This window comes from Poeciliopsis prolifica, unplaced genomic scaffold, assembly GCF_027474105.1.
Source record: "Poeciliopsis prolifica strain line A6 unplaced genomic scaffold, Auburn_PproV2 SCAFFOLD127, whole genome shotgun sequence".
NCBI classification, from domain to species: Eukaryota; Metazoa; Chordata; class Actinopteri; order Cyprinodontiformes; family Poeciliidae; genus Poeciliopsis; species Poeciliopsis prolifica.
In genome coordinates, this window is record NW_026562502.1 from 178,344 (window position 1) to 199,766 (window position 21,423).

At 42.7% G+C, this 21,423-nt stretch overlaps 1 protein-coding gene and 1 pseudogene across 1 annotated transcript; both read right to left on the minus strand.

The window, feature by feature from the left end:
• Positions 1-618: 618 nt before the first annotated feature.
• LOC129355215 (checkpoint protein HUS1-like) lies at positions 619-4,959 on the minus strand. Its single transcript, XM_055024752.1, is given in 9 exon segments — positions 619-810; positions 1,074-1,208; positions 1,512-1,529; positions 1,532-1,610; positions 2,199-2,273; positions 2,411-2,518; positions 2,775-2,951; positions 3,867-3,994; positions 4,827-4,959. Coding segments are annotated over 9 exon segments (855 nt in total). The 5' UTR covers positions 4,879-4,959; the 3' UTR covers positions 619-727.
• A 765-nt stretch (positions 4,960-5,724) lies between these two features.
• Positions 5,725-18,871, minus strand: LOC129355211 (NACHT, LRR and PYD domains-containing protein 3-like; annotated as a pseudogene).
• Positions 18,872-21,423: the final 2,552 nt, after the last annotated feature.

Here is a 21,423-nt window from a genome sequence, read left to right on the forward strand (position 1 = left end):
GTGATGATCCAGATAAAGAGTCTGCAGAGACTGAGGTCCGCATGGAGGGAAACTGGACGAGTCCAGCAAAAAAAACGAAAACTTTCTTCTTCTTCTGATGGTGTGAAATGGCGGTTTGCAGATCAACTGCACAGGTGCAATACCGCCACCTACTGACCTGGAGGAAAGGAAAAACCAAGAAATAAAACTAATACATTTATCTTTTTTATGACAAGTTGTGTGATAACGCCCCTCCCCCACTACTTTCTTTCTTCTTGTGTTTCATTGGCTGTTGGCTGCAGAAACCAGAGGAAATGAACAGAAAAAATAAAACAAGTTTCTCAAAAATGTAATCTTCAGTTTTAATCATTTTGATAATAAAACTTTTGTATTTAATCCTTATTAAGTCCAAAAACAGAATCTTGATTCACGTCTCATTGTCTTGGATTTGAGGCTCCGTCAGGTGGAAGGGTGGAGGAGAACATGCTGGACGGGTCCGGTCCATCACGGGCCAGAACAGAATCACATGGAGGCTTTTGGATCCAGCAGATTTAAAATCTTTAAGAAGCGATTCAGACACTGAATCCTTCATCTCTGTATGAATATAAAACATTTCATGCAGCCGCTCAGTTCAGCAGGTAAAGTCTTTAGAAAGTCTGGATGGCGGTTCTGAATCTGCTCCTCCGGGTCCAGTAGAGAAAGAACGCTCCAGCTCCCAGTGAACCCGACCAGAACCAGAACCAGAGGATCAGGCCACAGCAGGGATGAAATACTGCAGAGAAACGTCTTCATGGAGCAGGACGAGGTGGACCACGTTCTGATGGACAATATCTGAGGAGACAACAACCAGGGACACTTTAACCGCTGCAGAAGAACCGCTGTGGACCTGAAACGGACCAATGCTGAGCCTGGCTGTCCGGGTCCAACAGAACCGTCCTCCAGGAGCAAAACATCATCAGCAACACAGATGCTTGTTTCTGGACTGTTTTGGACCTGCAGGTTCTGGAAGCCCAAAGCACCCGGTTCTGTTGGACCGGTCTGCGTGACAGGAGCTGGTGGTTCTGGATGAACTCAGAATCGGCGGCGGGACTCACTGCACAGGGCCTTGCTGGGGTTGACCTGCTGACCCACGAGGAACTGCTGCAGCTTCCTGATGTCCACCGTGACCTCTGCCATGACCTCTGGGTCTCTGCTCTGAGACGGACCTCCGTCCTGGGAGGAGTCCTCGCCTGCAGAGACACGGGGACGTTCAGTCAGTCTGAAGAAACCAGAACCAGAACCAGAACCAGGACTTCAGTCTGGAGAGGAGATGTCACATTCTGTCCTTTTGCTCCTTTTATGAACCAACAGCTGAGACTTTGGTTCTGGACCAGTAGGTTCTGGACCAACAGGTTCTGGACCAACAGGTTCTGGACCAACAGGTTCTGGTCCAATAGGTTCTGGATGGGACCAGCAGGTTCTGGACCAGCAGGTTCTGGTCCAATAGGTTCTGGTCCAATAGGTTCTGGTCCAATAGGTTCTGGATGTTTTACCCCATGCCGGGTTCCCAGGTCTTTGAAGTGAGTGGTGACAGAAACCAGGTCGGTCTGGATCTTCAGGTTCATGTCTCCGTTCAGGTTGGCCTCCATCACCTGAAAACACACAAACTTTCCTGAAACGTTTGTTTTGTCTGAAGGAGAAGATTCCAGAGCATCAAACCTCCGATGAGGATCGGATTAATCTCTGGAACAAAACGAGCCTCAAAGACAAAACAAGAGGAACCAGAGTTACCTTTTCCAGGTTTGGTCCAAATATTAAAGCTGCAGAACGAAATGAAAAAACTCCTGAAACGTGTCGCCTCCATGTTGGATCATCAGGAAATGATGATCATCAAACTCAAGATCTTAAAACTCAGTTTTTCTCTTTTTCTCAATTTTTCCTGAAGTTTTTCTTTGGCTGCTTTGAACTGAACTGCTGATCTGATGATCTGTTAGAAAAAAGCCGTTAAAGCAACAGGTTGTCTTGTTTCCATGGACACAAGCTCCACTGATCCAGACCATAATAACACATGAAGCAGCAGCTACTGGTTTTACTGGGACGTCGTCAAGGAGACGAATATGAAACAGAACCAGACTGAGGCTCTGATGCTGCGGCGCCATCTGGTGGCAGTTTGAGGTTCTGACAGCTGAACAGAACCGGGCTCTAACTGGACCTGGACCAGTCAGAGCTGGGAGTCCTACCAGGAAGTTAGAGAGGTTCTTCATCCTGTCCACCACACTCTTCATCATCTTCAGAGGAGGAAGGTAGACGCTCACCTGGAGAGGAACAGCAGGAGGGATGAAGACGAGACGACTTCGCCAGAGAAGAAGAAGAAGGAGAGGAAGATGAAGATGAAGATGAGGAAGATGAAGAGGAAACTCTGGGATTGAAAAACGACCCACACGATCCTCACATCAAAGTCCGGAACGCCGGCTTCCTGGAATTCCTGCCAGAGCCTTCGAGGAATCACGTCAACAGGAACGTCGTGAGTGACGACTCTGCTGACGCTGGACAGGGTGGGCTGGCGGGACATGGAGGTCAGGGGTCAGAGGTCATCAGACAAACCACTGAACTTCATTCACTCTGAAGAAACGATTCATCAGTTAGAGAAGAGTGAACTAAGTTCTGACCCAGAGTCGGGTCTGACCCAGCCTTTGGCCCGCAGCATCACAGAACCTCTGCCAGTCAGGTTCTGGTTCAGGTTCTGGTTCTGGTTCTGGTTCGTAGCGGGCTCTAAATGCTCAGAGATGATCAGAACAGAACCAGAGTTCTCTCACCAGCTCAGCAGCGACGGTCAGACAGGCGCAGTGCTTCCTGGTCAGCTTCAGCTTCACCGACTTGGCGGACTGGACCGTCTTCAGGGCCCGGCTCCAGGGTTCTGGACTCACCTCCAGGCAGATCTCTTGGACCTCAGAGGTCACGCCCTCCATCTGGTACTCCTGGAAGAAGTTGGCCTGCAGGAGAACAGAACCGGTCACTAAAACGTCTCGGTCAGCAGCTTCAGGCTCTAAAGGTCTGTCTGAGGTTTTCACTCAGTTTCTGATCATTTTTATAGCTTTGCTGTTTAGGTTTGACCTCTGACCTCTGATGAAAGCATCTGACCCAGTTGTTTCTAACAGACTCAGATCATCTGGTTGTGTTCAGCTCAAAGTTCTGCAGTTGCCTGGTTGGACTCAGAATCTGATTTTATTTCTGTCTCTCCCGTACGGCAAGCCGTTTTCACATAAAATCAGTGTCAACACAGATATCTGAAACTGGTTTCTGATAAGACGTATTAGTGACGAAGATATCTCTGATCAGTTGGTGAATAATTTTACTACAAAATTACAGATTTAATATTTCTCTCATTACATTCTGATTAGTAGAAATGAGGTCAGATTTCCCACTAAGTTTTATATCTACAATGAATTACTGACTATATCACCTATTTCAAGTATTCACAATTAAACTATGACTAGTTATAAAGAGAGTTCCAGGTGTCTCACTTTTTGTATTTTAAATAGTAGAGAAAATTAAATTGCAGATATTGTGAAATCAAATAATAAGTCACAAATAAATTAGTAATCTGGGATTATAATCCCAGACATAATTGAACTTATCTTGAATTATTCTTACGAGTCAGAATGTAAACACAGATATTTTAAATTACCATTCCTGGGAATGTAAATCTAGTTGTAACAAATCAAATTGTATTTTTAGAAATCTAGAATGTAATTACAGAGTCAGATGAAACGTATTGCATGTTAAAAGAATCAGGGATTTTCAGATTCTCCTGCAGCATCAGATGGAAAAGCTGCAGGTTCCTCCAGACTAAAGGCCAAAGCTGCAGTTTGTGACCCTGCAGATGATCCGGGATGAAACCGTCAGACCTGCAGCAGGTGACACCACATGCCGACTCCTCCGTTGGTGACTTTCCCCGGCACGATGAAGAACAGGTGGTCCGGGGTCAGCCGCAGGACGCAGGTCTTGGTGAGCTTGGAGATGGTGGTGACCACTCCTGGACAGAGGAGCAGCTTTAGACACAGCTGGTTCAGGATCAGGCTAAATGCTGAGACCTGGTGTCAAGATCAGGCTAAATACTGAAACCTGGTGTCAGGATCAGGCTAAATGCTGAAACCTGGTCTCAGGATTAGTCTAAATGCTGAAACCTGGTCTCAGGATTAGGCTAAATGCTGAGATCTGGTGTCAGGATCAGGCTAAATGCTGAAACCTGGTCTCAGGATTAGGCTAAATGCTGAAACCTGGTCTCAGGATTAGTCTAAATGCTGAAACCTGGTCTCGGGATCAGGCTAAATGCTGAGACCTGGTCTCAGGATCAGGCTAAATACTGAAACCTGGTGTCAGGATCAGGCTAAATGCTGAGATCTGGTGTCAGGATCAGGCTAAATGCTGAAACCTGGTGTCAGGATCAGGCTAAATGCTGAAACCTGGTCTCGGGATCAGGCTAAATGCTGAAACCTGGAGGATTTCAGTATTTATGTGGGAAGATTCTCTGGAATTATCTCACAGATTAAATGCACACAAAACCTCTGCTGTTGGACTAAATAATAGTTTTATTTTTTAAGGTTTACGAACCAACAACAGACTGAAAAACTGTGAGTTTCATTAAAAAACTGAATTTAAACTGATTGATAAACTTAATCTATTATTAGTTAATAATTACAGTTAATAACTGGAAGACAGTTTTTCTAGATGAACAAATATTTTAGAGGATAAACTGGGAGCTGTTAGTCACCTAAAGTGAACATTTCCTCACATTTGATCACACTAACAAGCTAACGCATTAGCATCTCAACAAGCTAACATGCTAACAGTTTAAAGGGACTCACTGGTGAAGTGGTTCAAACAAGCGATGTCGGTGATTTTCCCCCGAAACTTCATTTCAACCTGAAAATAAAAAGTTTCTGAGGGATTTGAACTCCAGTTTAAATTCGGGAGCCAGGCTGTTTGGTCCGTTCCTAAATACGGTTCGACGGAAACAGCGGCTTCTCTGTCAAAGGTTCCTCCTGACAGAAGATCATGAACATTGAGCAGTTGGTGAATAATCTGAAGCTATTTTCACATCTTTTAATGGTGAATATCAACAACACTTTAATTCATTAGAATAAATGTTTTCAAAAGCTGCTATAAAATACATTTAAATGATGTAACAGAAAAAACAGACAAATTTAGGCCCTTCCAAAATGAAAGTTATACTAATGACTTTGTTTTCCCAACTGACAAACTATTTGATACTTAATTCATTGAGAAAATAATATTTTGTTTCTATGTTATCATTATTCATTGTCATTATAATTTATCATCAAAATCACTTTCTAGACCTGCTCCAAAAACTGTTTGTCACAAAAGAGAGATGCTGGAGCAAATAAAACTTTATCTTCACTAAGTTTTAGATTCAAATTTTTATGAAGAATAAAATAATAATATTTCATTTAAAATCAAAAGGTTTTATTGTCTTACTGAAGAAATCCTCATTAACTCACAGAGCTGTTTGCAGCAGCTGATAAAATGACAATTTCATATGAAACATTTGCAGAAAACATCTAAAATATTTTCACATTTTACAAATGGGAAAAGTAAAATACATGTTAATCCAAAATCTGCATCAATAAGAAAATTTTTGAGTTGAGCTTTATTTTTTTTTCTTGGTTACAGAATGAAAATTAAATAGAAAAAAAAACTTTCCAGTTTAATCAAATTCAGATAAAAATGTAAAAGTCTCTAAACAGAGTAAAGTTTCATTTTCATCGATCCAAAGAAAAGAAACGATATCAGAAATTAAAGTCCACAGTGGAAACAAACTGCAGAGAGTCCTGAAGTCTTCAATGCTGCTCCATGAGAAAATAAACATGGTGAAAATCTTTCAGGTCAAAGGTCATCATGATCAAATTAGAGTCTCTAGGCTCAAACTGCTGCAGCTTCTGAGGATCAGCAGGAAACAGAGACATTACAAAGATGGTGTCCTCCACCTGCAGAGAGAAGCAAGACGCACAGATCAGATCAGTGAGTTTCCAGCTTCTCTCCAGCAGCAGTCAGTGACGCAGCACATCCAGTAGAAACAGCAGCAGGGCCTTCAGTCCTGATCAGAGCAGCTTCCTTTCAGCTCTCATCTTAACGTGTTGCAGTGAACACACTGAGCTCCAAGCTCACACACCTACACACACTTTCAGCATCCAGTCTGCTTCCTCTGCAGGTTCCACTCAAGTCCACAGTGGAAACAAACTGCTGAGAGTCTGAAGGCTTCACTGCTGCAGCTGCTGCTGCTGCAGCTGCTGTTGCTGCTGCTGCTGCAGCTGCTGTTGCTGCTGATGAACATCTCATCTGCTGCTGGAACATCAGCTGACTGTCCAACATGGAGACTGTCCCTGAACACATCTGGATGAGACTGAGGACAGGAGGACACATGTCCAGATGGGAGGAGTGGACTTGGGCAGAAAGAGCAGCTGCTGACTAAATGAATGATGGTTTGTGAAATCAGAGCCAGTGGTTTCCAGGCTGCAGTCAGACTGATCTCAGAGCTGTGACCAACATCAACCTGATCACTTGTTTTTTATCTTTTCTACTAAGTCTGGCATCATTACCAGTGTTCCTGTTTGTGGGGACAAAAACGTTTCTCCTGTTTTCATTATTCTTTTTGAGAAGATGAACAAAAAACAAAATATTGCGTTTATTGCATTTTAATAGTAATAAGGACCTGTGAAAAAAACAATACAACAAACTACTGATATTAGAAAATCTCATTAGTTCTTTTGAGTACTTCTGTATTTTTAAGCTAATATACTTTTAAATACTTAAGTATTTTCTAAAATAAGCACTTCAGAACTTTTAACCAAGCTACTTTTACTTTAAGCTGAGCGAGAGTATCACTGACCTCACTTCTCTCATACACTGACCTCATTTCTCTCATGCACTGACCTCACTTCTCTCATGCACTGACCTCACTTCTCTCATGCACTGACCTCACTTCTCTCATGCACTGACCTCACTTCTCTCATGCACTGACCTCACTTCTCTCATGCACTGACCTCACTTCTCTCATACACTGACCTCACTTCTCTCATGCACTGACCTCACTTCTCTCATGCACTGACCTCACTTCTCTCATGCACTGACCTCACTTCTCTCATGCACTGACCTCACTTCTCTCATACACTGACCTCACTTCTCTCATACACTGACCTCACAGTCTTTACAAAATCCTTCAGCTGCTGAACATTTGACTCCTTCAGGTCGTTTCCTCTCAGGTCCAGTTCAGTCAGATGGGACGGGTTGGACTTCAGAGCCGAGGCCAAAGAAGCACAACTACTTTTAGACAACTTGCAGCTCTCTAGTCTGAGAAAAGAATAAAAGATGTGAGCTGAACCAGCAGGTTTCAGGTTAACCAACCAACAGAATCAGTTAAAGAGTCTCATGAATATTAATGCCAACATGTTGGTGCTTCAATAAAGACCTACTGACTTCAGCTCTTAACTCATCATTCAGTGATTATATATCCTAATTTACACTACTAGTGTCTACCATGGGATGGACTACTAGGTATATTTTCCACTCGTCTTATTTTCAGGCAATTTTCAGCTTCAGTCTGAAAACTTGCTGGAAATGTTGCTGGGAATAGGAATTTCTCCCATTGCCAGGTCTAAAGTCACTGGATTCGTTGAAGTTAAACCTGCAGCCCAACACTGACGTTCAACTCATTGTTTCAGGTTTCCTGGTCATTTTATAAATCATGGAGAAAGTGTAATACAGGAAGAAACATTAATTGGACCCGATTGTGGATCAGTAGAATATCAACCATATGTCTGTCTGTGGTTGGCAGGACACAGACTTTTACCTATCAACAGACTTTTCAAATAGCAAACACTGAAACATTCTAATTTACTTCAATATCTGTAGCCTGCATTGAGGATTCTGTAGAAACCGACAAAGATCCTTCACTCCAGCATCTTTCAGGTTGTTCTGTCTCAGGTCCAGTTCTGTCAGATGGGACGGGTTGGACTTCAGAGCTGAGGCCAGATGAGAACAGCTGATCTCTGACAAACTGCAGCTCATCAATCTGGATAAAGAGCAAAAGTCAACTGAGGTCAGCATATGTGTTCAAATGGAAATATCAGCAAATAAATTACAAAAATGTAAATAGACTTGAAACACGCAGAAATAGAACATATTAATACTGGCGTACAGCAGTACTTTAAAAATCCACTTTCATATCCAAACTCTGACATAGAAATTCATTATTGTACTTTTCTTTAACAGAGAAATATGGCGCATCAGTTTGTGTGTGAATGGCAGGCGACTACAAAGAGCTTCCAGCTCCTGCTGAAGGTTTTAAGGAAAGTTTTCCTCTCTGCCTACGTTTCCATCCAACTGTGATGTGAATTTTGAGTGAATTCTTGAAATCTCACCAAAAAGAAAATGCAGTATCAGCATGTTTTCATCTGGTTTGAAGCGACTCCAGATCCAATTGATTCAATAGATCTAATAATAAGACACAAACCACCAGTGGATGAGAGCGCCCCACCCTGAGGTTGTTAGAGTGCTTTTGCTGTTAATCCAGTTTGAAAAATCAATCTTTTATCCATTGTTTTTAAAGATGAAAATGATTCAATTCAACTGCATTTAATTTTCATTGAGTAATATTTAACAAGCTGAATAGAGAATCCACGACCCTTTACATGGATACATGTGACTCACACTTAAACTATGGACATGCGTTACCCATTCATGTGTAATTAATTAGTTCAGGGTTTTTATATGGATCTGGAGACTGAATCCAGACTCTGCAGCACTGGAAGTACAAGCAGTAGCTAAAGTTGTTAAATCAGGGAACATCTCTAAAAGGATGCATTTGCTCCAAAGCCTCTTTATGTTCTGTCAGCCAGATAGTGAGATCCACTGTGTCCATTGTCATTTCGCAGCATTTATACTGTTATTTTATTAACGACTTAAAATAAATGTTTGTAATTCAAACAAAACTTTGTCATATCAAAAGTCAAATAAACCTTGGCGTCTTACTTTAATCTCTGCAGCTTACAGAAGGGAGTCTGAAGAAAACCGCAGACTTTCTTCACTCCTGCATCTTTCAGCTCTTTGTTGTAGCTCAAGTCAAGTTCGATCAGATGTGAAGAGTTGGATTTCAGAACCGAGACCAGAGAGGCACAGCCGAACTCCGACAAACTGCAGTCCCTCAGTCTGCAGAAAGAAAAGACATGAGATGAAACTAACAGAATGAAGGTCAAAACTGAACTGTGAACAAATCAAAAGGAGAAAATTCATTTAACTGAAACCAAAAAATCTGAAATATGATGCAGTGATAGTCATGAACAGCAGTTGTAGAGTGGTGAGGTAGATGCAGTGATGAGAAATGATTAATTTAATGGTGATTCAGTACAATAATCCAGGCAGCACAGATGGGCTGAAGTAGCAGCTGGAACACAGCTGGGTTTAAATACACAAGGAAACAACCATGAGAAACAGGAGCAACCAGGACAACAGAGACTCAGTAACCAAAATAAACACAGAAAAAAACTAATCCTCACACTGACTGTGATGCTTCTTCTAGTAACAGATTTAAATATTTAAACCAAAACCAAAACATTTTATGACATATTATTAGAATATCTTGGTAGGAAAAAGTGGACAGCACCAGGCTTGAACAGTTTCTGCTGCCTGAAGAAGTTTAGTTCACTGCATGAATGCCGAGAAGTACAAGTCAACCAACTGTTGAGGAATGGGACCCGCCTGAATGGCTGAGTGACGGCAAAAACTCTGGATCAGAAAACAACTATTCTATCCAACTATCAATCAATAACTTGTCTCTTCCCAATACGAAAGCTGCTGTCAGGCATCATAGCAACGATGATGCTATGAACACCTCAGCTGGCTCCTCTCGATGTGGAGGAGCAGCGGCTCGACTCTGAGCCGCTCCCGGATGACCGAGCCCAGCCACCCAACGGACGAAACCCATTTCGGCCGCTTGCAGAGCGATTGTATTGTTTGTTCTGGGGCGACTGTGGCTTTATGGTGGAGTAGTCGTCTTGCAATCGGAAGGTTGTAGGTTCAATTCCAGCTTCCTCCTGCCACATGTTGATGTGCCTGTGGGCAAGGCACTTAACCTCAAATTGCCTACTGGCGTGTAAATGTGTTTGTGAGTGCAAATGGATGAATGTGACTCTAGTGTAAAGTGCTTTTAGTGGTCAAAATGACTGGAAAAACACTATATAAGTTTGGTCCACTTGTCATTTCTATAAACATTAAATAAATTATGAAAAAGTTAGCAAGTATTTATTTTGTTGGCCAGGTTTATGATGAACCAGCAGCTCCTGAAATTCCTGTGCACTGCTATGGCAGGAACCAATGAGAAACTTCTCTGAGTAACAGAAACTACAGCAGGTCTGAACTCAGCGCAAAGATATTTGATTGGTTGAAATAGTACAAAGTATCAAGCAGGAAGTTATCGGCATAAACATTCAGCACCAACGCAACTAATCAAGAATAAACATTCGGACAATAGTGCTGAATCAGCATTTACCCAATGACGACATTTGGACTCACCGAGCCTTTTTACAGTTTCCCACAGCTGGAATCAGTCTGAGTCGCCCATTCTCTGATGTGATGTATTTCTTCAGGTCGAATTCATCCAGAACCTCCTCTGACATCTGCAGCATGAAGGCCAGAGCTGAACATTCAGTCTCTGAAAGCTTCTTCTTTGATCTGTTCTCTGATTTCAGAAACTGTTGGATCTCTCGATAAACTGAGAGATCCTTCATCTCCATCAGACAGTGGAAAATGTTGATGCATCTTTCAGGAGAGATTCTATTAGTGTTCATCTCCTTCAGATTGTTGATGATTCCCTGGATGGTTTCTGGACTGTTCTCTGTCTGACCCAGAAGGCCTCCTAACAGTCTCTGGTTGGACTCCAGAATGAGGCCATGAAGGAAACGAACAAACAGGTCCAGGTGGCCATTTTTACTGCTGAGGGATTTCTTCATTACTTTTTTCATAAAGTGCTCTAGAGATTTTTCACAGTTTTTTTGCTGCAGCAAGTTCTTTCTCACCTTTATTTTCAAGTTGGTAATATCTTTCTTCAAGAACTTCTCCATCACCTCTGTTTTCTTGGTGGTGAAACAGTGGAACATGTAGACTGCAGCCAGAAACTCCTGAATGCTCAGATGAACAAAGCAGTAGACTGGTTTCTGGAAGATCAGATTCTCTCTTTTGAAGATCTCTGTACAAACTCCTGAGTACACTGAGGCCTCTGTGACATCCAGACCACACTGCTCCAGGTCTTCTTGGTAGAACATGATGTTTCCTTTCTCCAGATGTTCAAACGCCAGCCCCCCAGCTTCAGAAGAACTTCCCTGTCAGCCTCCATCAGCTCCTGTGGACTTGTCTCATGTCCTCCATGGTACTTGTTGTTCTTCCTCTTTGTCTGGACCAGCAGGAAGTGTGAGTACATGTCAGTCATGGTCTTGGGCAGCTCTCCTCTCTGCTCTGAGGTCACCATGTTCTCCAGAACTGTAGCAGTGATCCAGCAGAAGACTGGGATTCCACACATGATGTGGAGGCTCCTGGAGGTCTTGATGTGGGAGATGATTCTGCTGGACAGCTCTTCATCACTGAACCTCTTCCTGAAGTACTCCTCCTTCTGGGTGTCGCTGAAGCCTCGTACTTCTGTCGCCCTGGTAACACATGAAGGAGGGATCTGATTGGCCGCTGCAGGTCTGGAAGTTATCCAGATGAGAGCCGAGGGAAGCAGGTTCCCCTTGATGAGGTTTGTCAGCAGAACGTTGACTGATGATTTCTGTGTGACGTCAGAAACCAGCTGACTGCTGCTGAAGTCCAGTGAAAGTCTGCTTTCATCCAGGCCATCAAAGATGAAGAGGAGTTTGCAGCCAGCCAGCTGCTCTGCTGGGAGCTTCTGGAGTGTTGGATGGAAAACATGGAGCAGGGAGAGAAGACTGTGCTGCTGATCTCTGATCAAGTTCAGCTCCCTGAACGAAAGCAGAACCACCACACTGACATCTTGGTTCTCCAAGCCCTCTGCCCAGTCCAGAGTGAACTTCTGCACTGAGAAGGTTTTTCCAACACCAGCGACGCCGTTGGTCAGAACCACTCTGATGGCTCCATGTTGGTCAGGGAAGGTTTTAAAGATGTCATGGCACCTGATTGGAGAGTCATGGAGGTTCTGGATCTTGGCAGCTCTCTCCAGCTGCTTCACCTCATGCTGGGTATTAACCTCTTCACTTTGTCCCTCTGTGATGTAGAGATCAGTGTAGATCCTGTTGAGGAGGGTTCTACTTCCTGTTTCATCACTTCCTTCAGTCACACATTCACATCTCTGCCTCAGACTGATTTTATGTTCCTGAAGAACCTGCTGCAGAACAACATCTGCTGAAATAAAGAAGAAAACATTTATAGAAAAAAACAGGACATAGTGTGATTTAGCTGGAACAAAAGTATCTGAAACATCTCGTTTCTCAATCAAAGACTGAACTGAATGTGTTTATAGAACAATTAGGCTGGAAATGACATGAGTGTTGCAATTATTACATGCTGCAGGTACACTGCAGCAAAAAATTGCCCAAAAATGTTGCCACCAAAAGGTCATAGACACCAATATTTTGTTGATCTGCCCTTAACTTTAATGTACAATAAGCTTCCATAATGTCACAATATGTGCTTTCATACAGTTTTACCAAAACCTCTAGCAGACCAACATCTGCTGAAACACAGAAGAAAAGATTTTGAAACCATGATTTTGTGTGACTAAGTTGGAACAAAATAATGTACAACATTAGGAATTGAGTGTCATTGTTAGAATTACGTTTCATATACAAATCTATATATATATCTTGTAAACTGTAATATTTTGTCAAAGTAAATAAAGTTTTCTGCCATTCAGACTGAGACCCTGTACTTTTTGTAACAACAGCAGAGCAGCAGGTTGTTTTTCTTCATACATCATCATGAACATGAGCTTTAAGATGTTCACTTTCAATGCATTGTCAACAAAGTGCTGAAAATAGACCCACTGCAGAGCAAAACCATAAGTTTCTGGGTCATATGCATATATTACATTTACAGAAGCTGAAATACACAGTTAGCTGAAATAACTGATCACATAAAGATGTTTTAAAAACAGGCTCAACAGACGACAGAAGGAAGCTCTGATTGGAGGAGTTCAGTCTCACCTGGAGCACAGCTGCTCTGATTGGCTGTCAGCAGTCCAGCTGCTGTTCTGGGTCTTTCTCCACACTGGGGGCAGGAGGAGGGTCCAGATGGAGCAGACTGGTCCCAGTAGGACCTGATGCAGTGTCTGCAGAACCAGTGTCCACAGCTGGTAGAGACCGGATCCATCAGAACCTCCTGACACAAAGCACAGCAGGACGGCTGCTCTTCCTCACCAACGCTGCTCCTCTTCCTCCTTCTGTGAAGACATTTCTCCCTTAAAATAGTTCCTACTGAAGCTAAAGATGTTCATCCAGGTCTACCCAAAACCAGGCACCAGAAGCTGAGTCAGAACGTTGATGATGTGTGCTTCAAACACTGCTGACACCTGGTGACCGGAGGCTTGTTCATCAGTCAAGCATGAATAAAGATGATAATAAATTACTCCTGCTGATACCTGGGTCCTGGAGGAGCCCCAGGTTCAGTCCTACTTTAGAAGAATTGGTTTAAACCCTGACTGGTCTCTGCAGAGTCACATCCAGCAACATGTTCTGTGAATCTGGTTTCTTACTGTGTGTCTGAGGATCCAGGCTCATCACTGAAGAATGGAGGCTTCTCAATGGACCGGTCACTCCTCACAGATGGACAGTTAGTTGTTCTCTGTCTTTGACCTCTGGGACACAAACATGTCATGATTCACATCACATCAATCAAAAACAAGCTATAGACACAAATTGCTGCAGACAAGTTAAAGCTTTAAAACACTTTCATTCCTTATGATACAGCTGACAGGTGACGATTCACTGAGCTGCGTCATTCAGGGACGCAACTCAGTCCCTGAAAACCTGATTCTGACCATTTGGATGGGTGAGCAAATACTTTTGGCAATATAGTGTATGTACTTGTCTCCCTGGATCAGTTTCTAATCAGGAATCAAAGTTTAAATTGTGGTTGGTTCAATGAGAAACTGGATTCTTACTCTGAGGATCCAGGCTCATCACTGAAGAATGGAGGCTTGACAATGGACCGGTCACTCCTCACAGATGGACAGTTGGATGCTGAAGGTTCTGCTCTCCGTCTTTGGTTCCGACCTCTGGAACACAAACATGTTCCAGAGTGAAATATTCAAAGTGTCTTGTTGAATCGTCCTAAATGTTCTGTTCATAACTGGGTTCTACTGGTCTGGGTCACAAATATCAAACCAACATGGTGGTGTTGATGGTGGCGGTCCGAATGGCCGGTCTCTTCTCAGTTGTTGCATTTATTTATTTATTTTTTTTTGTTTTTTTCTTTGACCCCAGAAAGCCTCTGAGCTCAACTATCAGCCAGAAGTTTTTGTTTTGAGAAACTGTCAACGGATAAACAATCAAAATCTGATCCATCATAACACGCCGTAGCAACCACATCATGGCAACCAATCTACTCCATACTCTGTCCTCTGCTTTGCTGCTCAGTGTGAAATGTTCCCAAAAGTCTTTTTTTATTCATGTGAAATCCCATGGAAACATCTGCAGAGTCACGTCCAGCAACACATTCTCTGAATCTGGTTAATCTAATAAATCTAGTGAATCTGGTTAATCTAATAAATCTGGTGAATCTGGTGAATCTGATGAATCTGGTGAATCTAATGAATATGGTGAATCTAGTGAATCTGGTGAATCTGATGAATCTAGTGAATCTAATGAATCTGGTGAATCTGATGAATCTGGTGAATCTAGTGAATCTGGTGAATCTGATTAATCTAATGAATCTGATGAATCTGGTGAATCTGGTGAATCTGATGAATCTGGTGAATCTGGTGAATCTGGTGGATCTGATGAATCTAGTGAATCAGATGAATCTGGTGAATCTAATGAATCTGATGAATCTGGTGAATCTGGTGAATCTAGTGAATCTGGTGAATCTGATGAATCTGGTGAATCTTGTGTATCTGGTGGATCTGATGAATCTAGTGAATCTAGTGAATCTGGTGAATCTGGTGAATCTGGTGAATCTGGTGGATCTGGTGGATCCTGTGGATCTGGTGAATCTAGTGAATCTGGTGGATCTGGTGAATCTGGTGAATCTGGTGGATCTGGTGGATCCTGTGGATCTGGTGAATCTAGTGAATCTGGTGAATCTGGTGAATCTGATGAATCTGGTGAATCTGGTGAATCTGATTAATCTGGTGAATCTGGTGAATCTGGTGTATCTGGTGGATCTGATGAATCTAGTGAATCTATTGAATCTGGTGAATCTGGTGAATCTGATGAATCTGGTGAATCTGATGAATCTGGTGAATCTAGTGAATCTAGTGAATCTGATGAATCTGGTGAATCTGATGAATCTGGTGTATCTGGTGAATCTGGTGAATCTGATGAATCTGGTGAATCTGGTGAATCTGGTGAATCTAATGAATCTGGTGAATCTGGTGAATCTGGTGAATCTGGTGAATCTAGTGAATCTGGTGAATCTGATGAATCTGGTGAATCTGGTGAATCTGGTGAATCTAATGAATCTGGTGAATCTAGTGAATCTGGTGAATCTAGTGAATCTGGTGAATCTGATGAATCTGGTGAATCTGGTGAATCTAATGAATCTGGTGAATCTAGTGAATCTGGTGAATCTAGTGAATCTGGTGAATCTGATGAATCTGGTGAATCTGGTGAATCTGGTGAATCTGGTGAATCTGGTGGATCTGGTGGATCTGGTGAATCTGGTGAATCTGATGAATCTGGTGAATCTGGTGAATCTAGTGAATCTGGTGAATCTAGTGAATCTGGTGAATCTGATGAATCTGGTGAATCTGGTGAATCTGGTGAATCTGGTGAATCTGGTGAATCTAGTGAATCTGGTGAATCTGATGAATCTGGTGAATCTGGTGAATCTGGTGAATCTGATGAATCTGGTGAATCTGGTGAATCTAGTGAATCTGGTGAATCTAGTGAATCTGGTGAATCTGGTGAATCTGGTGGATCTGGTGAATCTGGTGAATCTGGTGAATCTGGTGAATCTAGTGAATCTGGTGGATCTGATGAATCTGTTGAATCTGGTGAATCTGGTGAATCTGGTGAATCTGGTGAATCTAATGAATCTGGTGAATCTGGTGGATCTGGTGAATCTGGTTTCTTACTGTGTGTCTGAGGATCCAGGCTCATCACTGAAGAATGGAGGCTTCTCAATGGACCGGTCACTCCTCACAGATGGACAGTTAGTTGCTCTCTGTCTTTGACCTCTGGGACACAAACATGTCATGATTCACATCACATCAGTCAGGATGGGCGATGCAGGAAGCAGAAACAGGATTTTCCCTGCCAATGGGTTTGGGTTTGATTCCCGGACTGAACGGCGGCTTCACTTCTATCAGACTGAAATCTACAACCCAGTACAGTTAGATTTATACTGGACTTGATATTACCATCAGAATGTGGATTTGATATTGAAAAATGCATTATGAATAAAACTGATTATTATTAATAATGTCTGGACACAAACTGCTGCAAAGGAACAGAAAATATAAAGTTCTGTTGGATCAATCTGCACATTTTCTCCACGGGTTCTACTGGTCTGGATCACATCCAGGGAATATATTTTTGTTTTTCTTTGTTCATTTAACTCTAAAAAGGACAACAGCTCATCAGCTTCAGGTCCAGAGTGAGACTGGGTCAGACTCAACCCTCATCCGCCTCATCAGGTTTGTTTCTCAGATCTGGAGGCCATTTGCTCTGAGAGCTGATTAGTGTGGAGGAGAAAAATCCTGTTTTATCATGAGCAGCACCAGCAGCACATGATGTCTGTGATCATGCATCACGTCTCTGAAGAACGTTTAGTCTTTGTCCACTGAAGACAGAAACGGATCAGCTGGGATCAGCCTGTGTGAAATCTTGGAACTGCACCTTTAACTTGTGTCTTTCATTTTATTCTTTGGTTTTACTTTTCAATAAAGTTTATGAATATTGGCACACATTACCTAAATCCAAAAGATTTCATGTTTAAAAATATAAAAATATTTGTATGTAAAACAAACTAATCAGCTGAATTATTTGAATCATGTTTGGATTAGCAGATCATTTCTATGACACAAAGTTAAATATCTGGTTCTTTTGGGTCGATCAAAACTATAATTCTGAGGTTTTTTGTTTCTGAAAACATCATCGGCGTGAAGCTGAACGACTGCTGCACGTTCTCAGATCCACGTCCGTAATCCTGAGGATCACATGAGAATGAAGACAAGAAAACAAACTGGACGTTAAATGAAACCCAACAACAAAGAAGGTGCTGATAGCATGAAGCTCCCAGTTTAGAAGCTTCATGTTCCCAGTGGATAAACTGGACCATGAATCATTTGGGTCCAGTTCTTCTAATTCACAGCTGGATCCATTGTTCCCAGTGTAGAAACTCCTGAACCATCAGTGAATCGTTGTTTCTGTTTTCATCCATCAATTCATTCAAACTGATTTTCTAACATACTTTGTGTTTATTAAACTCCATCATCAGTTAAAAATCAAGTTACATTTTATTCAGATCAGCCTCTTAATGTTCGCTCCATCATGTCTTTGTGGAGAGACATTAATCAGAAACTGCTTTCTTACTTCATGTCTGAGGCTTCAGGGTGAAGTATGGAGGATATTGTTGACAGTGATTGTTTCTCTTTGACAGGAAGTTGGACCTGGATGGTTCTGTCCTGTCTTGCTTTAGTCCATCTTCTGAACTTCAGTCAGTCAGAGAGAGAACCAGAACCAGTCGGGTCCCAGTGATCCAGTTCCAGTAACTGTCCTATAAAGCAGAAAAAAATGATTCCCATCATCATGAACCTGATTCCAGCAGGAAACATCGGGCTTTGACTGTTCCTCTTCTTCATGGTGTTTCTGATGTCTGCTGGCTGGTATTTAGTCAGTTTTATATATTTTATCAGAATTCAGAGACTTTTTTTTACTTTATCTTCTGACCTGCAAACTAAACCAGAATAAAGTTCTTCTGTTTTCCACCAAGGACTTTAGCAAACTTCTCCAGAGAATGGTGAATGTGGATCTGATCACTGGATCTGTAAACGGGAGAAAGTCACTGAAGATTCAAAATAACGAAACTGACAGACAGACAGACAACGAGCTCTGAGACAAACTGTCTCCCTCTCTTGAGACGTTACCCAAAAATAAATCCCATCCTTTAGTTCTGAGAATCTGTTGAACGAGGCGCCGTTACGTCATGTTGGAGTTTGATATCATGCAGTCAGTGTGGATGCCTCAACTGTCAGATGTTGTTTTTCCTTGTGAATTCCCTTCGAAGTGCAGAAACCTGTTCAGGGAATTCCTGTGATTCCGGTTTGATTGCTGCTGTGCTTGTTGCTGCAGCCTGATGCTGCAGCCTGATGCTGCAGCCCGATGACCACAAATCTGACAGAACGACCTGAATCTCAGCTTGTCCTTTGGAGGCAACATGAGAACTTCTCCATCCTCACAGATCAGGACAGAACCAAACGCTAACTGTTCAACAAACAGAAACAAATAGAAACCAGATCCCAACAAACCAACCAGCAGTTCCCCAAGCAGACGTCCCACTGGACACGAGTCTGAAACCAGGAATCTGAGGATCCCAACATGGAAAACCAGGAAGAATCTGCATGGTGGGTCCTCATCCCAGTCCAAACACACGACTGTCAGGATAATTGAGTCCTCTCAATTCTCCCGAGGTGTGAGTGTGTGTGTGTGTGGGTGTGTGTGTGTGTGTGTGTGGGGGGTGTGTGTGTGTGTGTGTGTGTGTGTGTGTGTGTGGGGGGTGTGTGTGTGTGTGTGTGTGTGTGTGTGTGTGTTACAGACTGGTGACCTCTCCAGGTGACCCCTGCCTCTCGCCCAAAATGTGTCACTAGAAACTGGCACCAGCAGCTCCTGACCCCAACAGGGTCAAAGGTGTAAAAAATGGGCGGATGGATGAAGACGGAGCACATGACCCAGTTCCACTGTCAGGTCTAGAACTGGGTCCCTGTGGCTCAGACTTTAACATACTGATAGTTTATAAATCACTGAACACGAAAGATCTGCTGTTGTATCAGAACCAGAACCAGAACCAGAACCCTCTGGTTCAGGTTTTGCTCTATATCAGAACCAGAACCAAACATGGAGAAGCAGCGTTCAGCTTCTATGCACCACAAATCTGGAACAAACTTCCAGGAAACTGTAAAACTGCAGAAACACTGAGATCCTTTTAGGAAAGACTGAAACCTGAATCTTTTATGTAAATCAGGTAAAATGTTTTCAAACACTTTGATCTGAAGCTTTGACAGAATCAGGACCAGCTGGTTGCTCAACATTCCTACAAAATGAACTTCCTCATGTTCTGTCTGTCCCAGTAAACACATCGATTCTGCTGAACATATCGAGAATGAATGCTGAATGAATGCTGAAGCTTTGGCCCAACGCTGCAATAAGAACAGAATCTGATCTCTGTCTGAATTTTCCTTCTGGTTTTTTTTACGTTTTTCCTCCCAGATTGAAACTGGTTCTGTGTTCAGATCCAGTTAAATATGAACCTGATTCAGCTGCACTGCATGCAGTCAGACTGATTTACCTTCACTAAGCTGCTTTTCTCTGACATTATGAACATTATGAACATAATGAACATTATGAACATAATGAACATTATTATGAACATAATGAACATTATTATGAACATAATGAACATTATTATGAACATAATGAACATTATTATGAACATAATGAAGAGAACCAGTGAAACAAACAGTTAAAACTTGCAGCTTTAAGATGTTCAAAATCTCCCACATTCTCAAATTTGGATTTTGTCTGAAGAAAAGATCCAAACAAAAAAATTCAAACAGGAAATCAGAATGTGAGAGGAACCACTGATCCATGAAGCCGGGTATCAGCCTGGTTCTGAAGGAGAACCGGTGGTTCTGGTTCCATCCCAGAGGGAACATGAAGTTAACACTCACCTGATCCAGTTTGTGTCTTTGTTCTGTTTGTGTTGGAGTCTGAATCTGTTTCTGCTGAAATAATGCATGACTGCAACTGAGGCTCCTTAGGCTCCGCCCCTGCCCAGGTGATTAAACACCTTTACTGTCATGTTTTCTCTTTGTGTCAAAGATGAACTGAGATCTGAAACACCGTTTAAACCAGCTGCGGTGTAAACGGAGCGACGTGGTTGAAGCAGTGAGAAGATGCCTGGAAAAACATGAAACAAACATAAACGAACCAGGAATAAAGACAAACATGGCAACAGAATTATAACCATGATTTCTCATCACACCTCCAACAACACAAGCCAACGATGACATCATCAGTATCACTGTCACAGGAAGGCAGCAGTTATTACAATAGCGCCCCCTGCTGGACGATGGCACCACTTTCAATCTGACACAGATTGAAGTTCCTTCAATAAAATAAATTATTGAATTTTGAAAAATATCTTCAAACATGGAAACTGGAGGTGTTTGAGTTTTGGTTCTAGTGATTCTTCAGGTTTTGTTCTGATGCCTGAAGCAACGAAACAGCAGAAAGAGTTTAAAATCCTGAAACTCTCAATTCATCAAAACCTTTTCACATCCACGTTTCAAAAAAAGAGCAGATAACATGTTTAACTTCCTGCTCACTAAAGAATGACATGTCTTAATGGCCACGTGACGAATGATGATGAGGAGGAGGAAGAGCTGAACTTTACCGTCAGTTTGCTTCTATTGGAAACCTGGAGGAGGCTACTGCCACCTGGTGGCCGGTCCAGGTGTTGGCCGATCCAGGTGTTGGCTGCTGCCACCTGGTGGCTGGTCCAGGTGTTGGCTGGTCCAGGTGTTGGCTGCTGCCACCTGGTGGCTGGTCCAGGTGTTGGCTGCTGCCACCTGGTGGCCGGTCCAGGTGTTGGCTGCTGCCACCTGGTGGCTGGTCCAGATGTTGGCTGCTGCCACCTGGTGGCCGGTCCAGGTGTTGGCCGGTCCAGGTGTTGGCTGCTGCCACCTGGTGGCTGGTCCAGGTGTTGGCTGCTGCCACCTGGTGGCTGGTCCAGGTGTTGGCTGCTGCCACCTGGTGGCCGGTCCAGGTGTTGGTCGCCTGAGGCTCTTGATTTTTGTCTCTGTTGTTTCCCAGATCATTTCGAGTTGAATTTACCTGTTCATTTCTCTATAGTGACCTCTGCTGTTGAAACTGTAGCAGCCTGTCACTCAGAGAGAAAATGAGTAAGTGTAATATTGTCACAAAGTTTAAGTGAAGCTCATGTTTAGTAACAGGAAAGTTGATGAAATCCTATTGAACTGTAATCTTCTTTAGTTATTAAAAT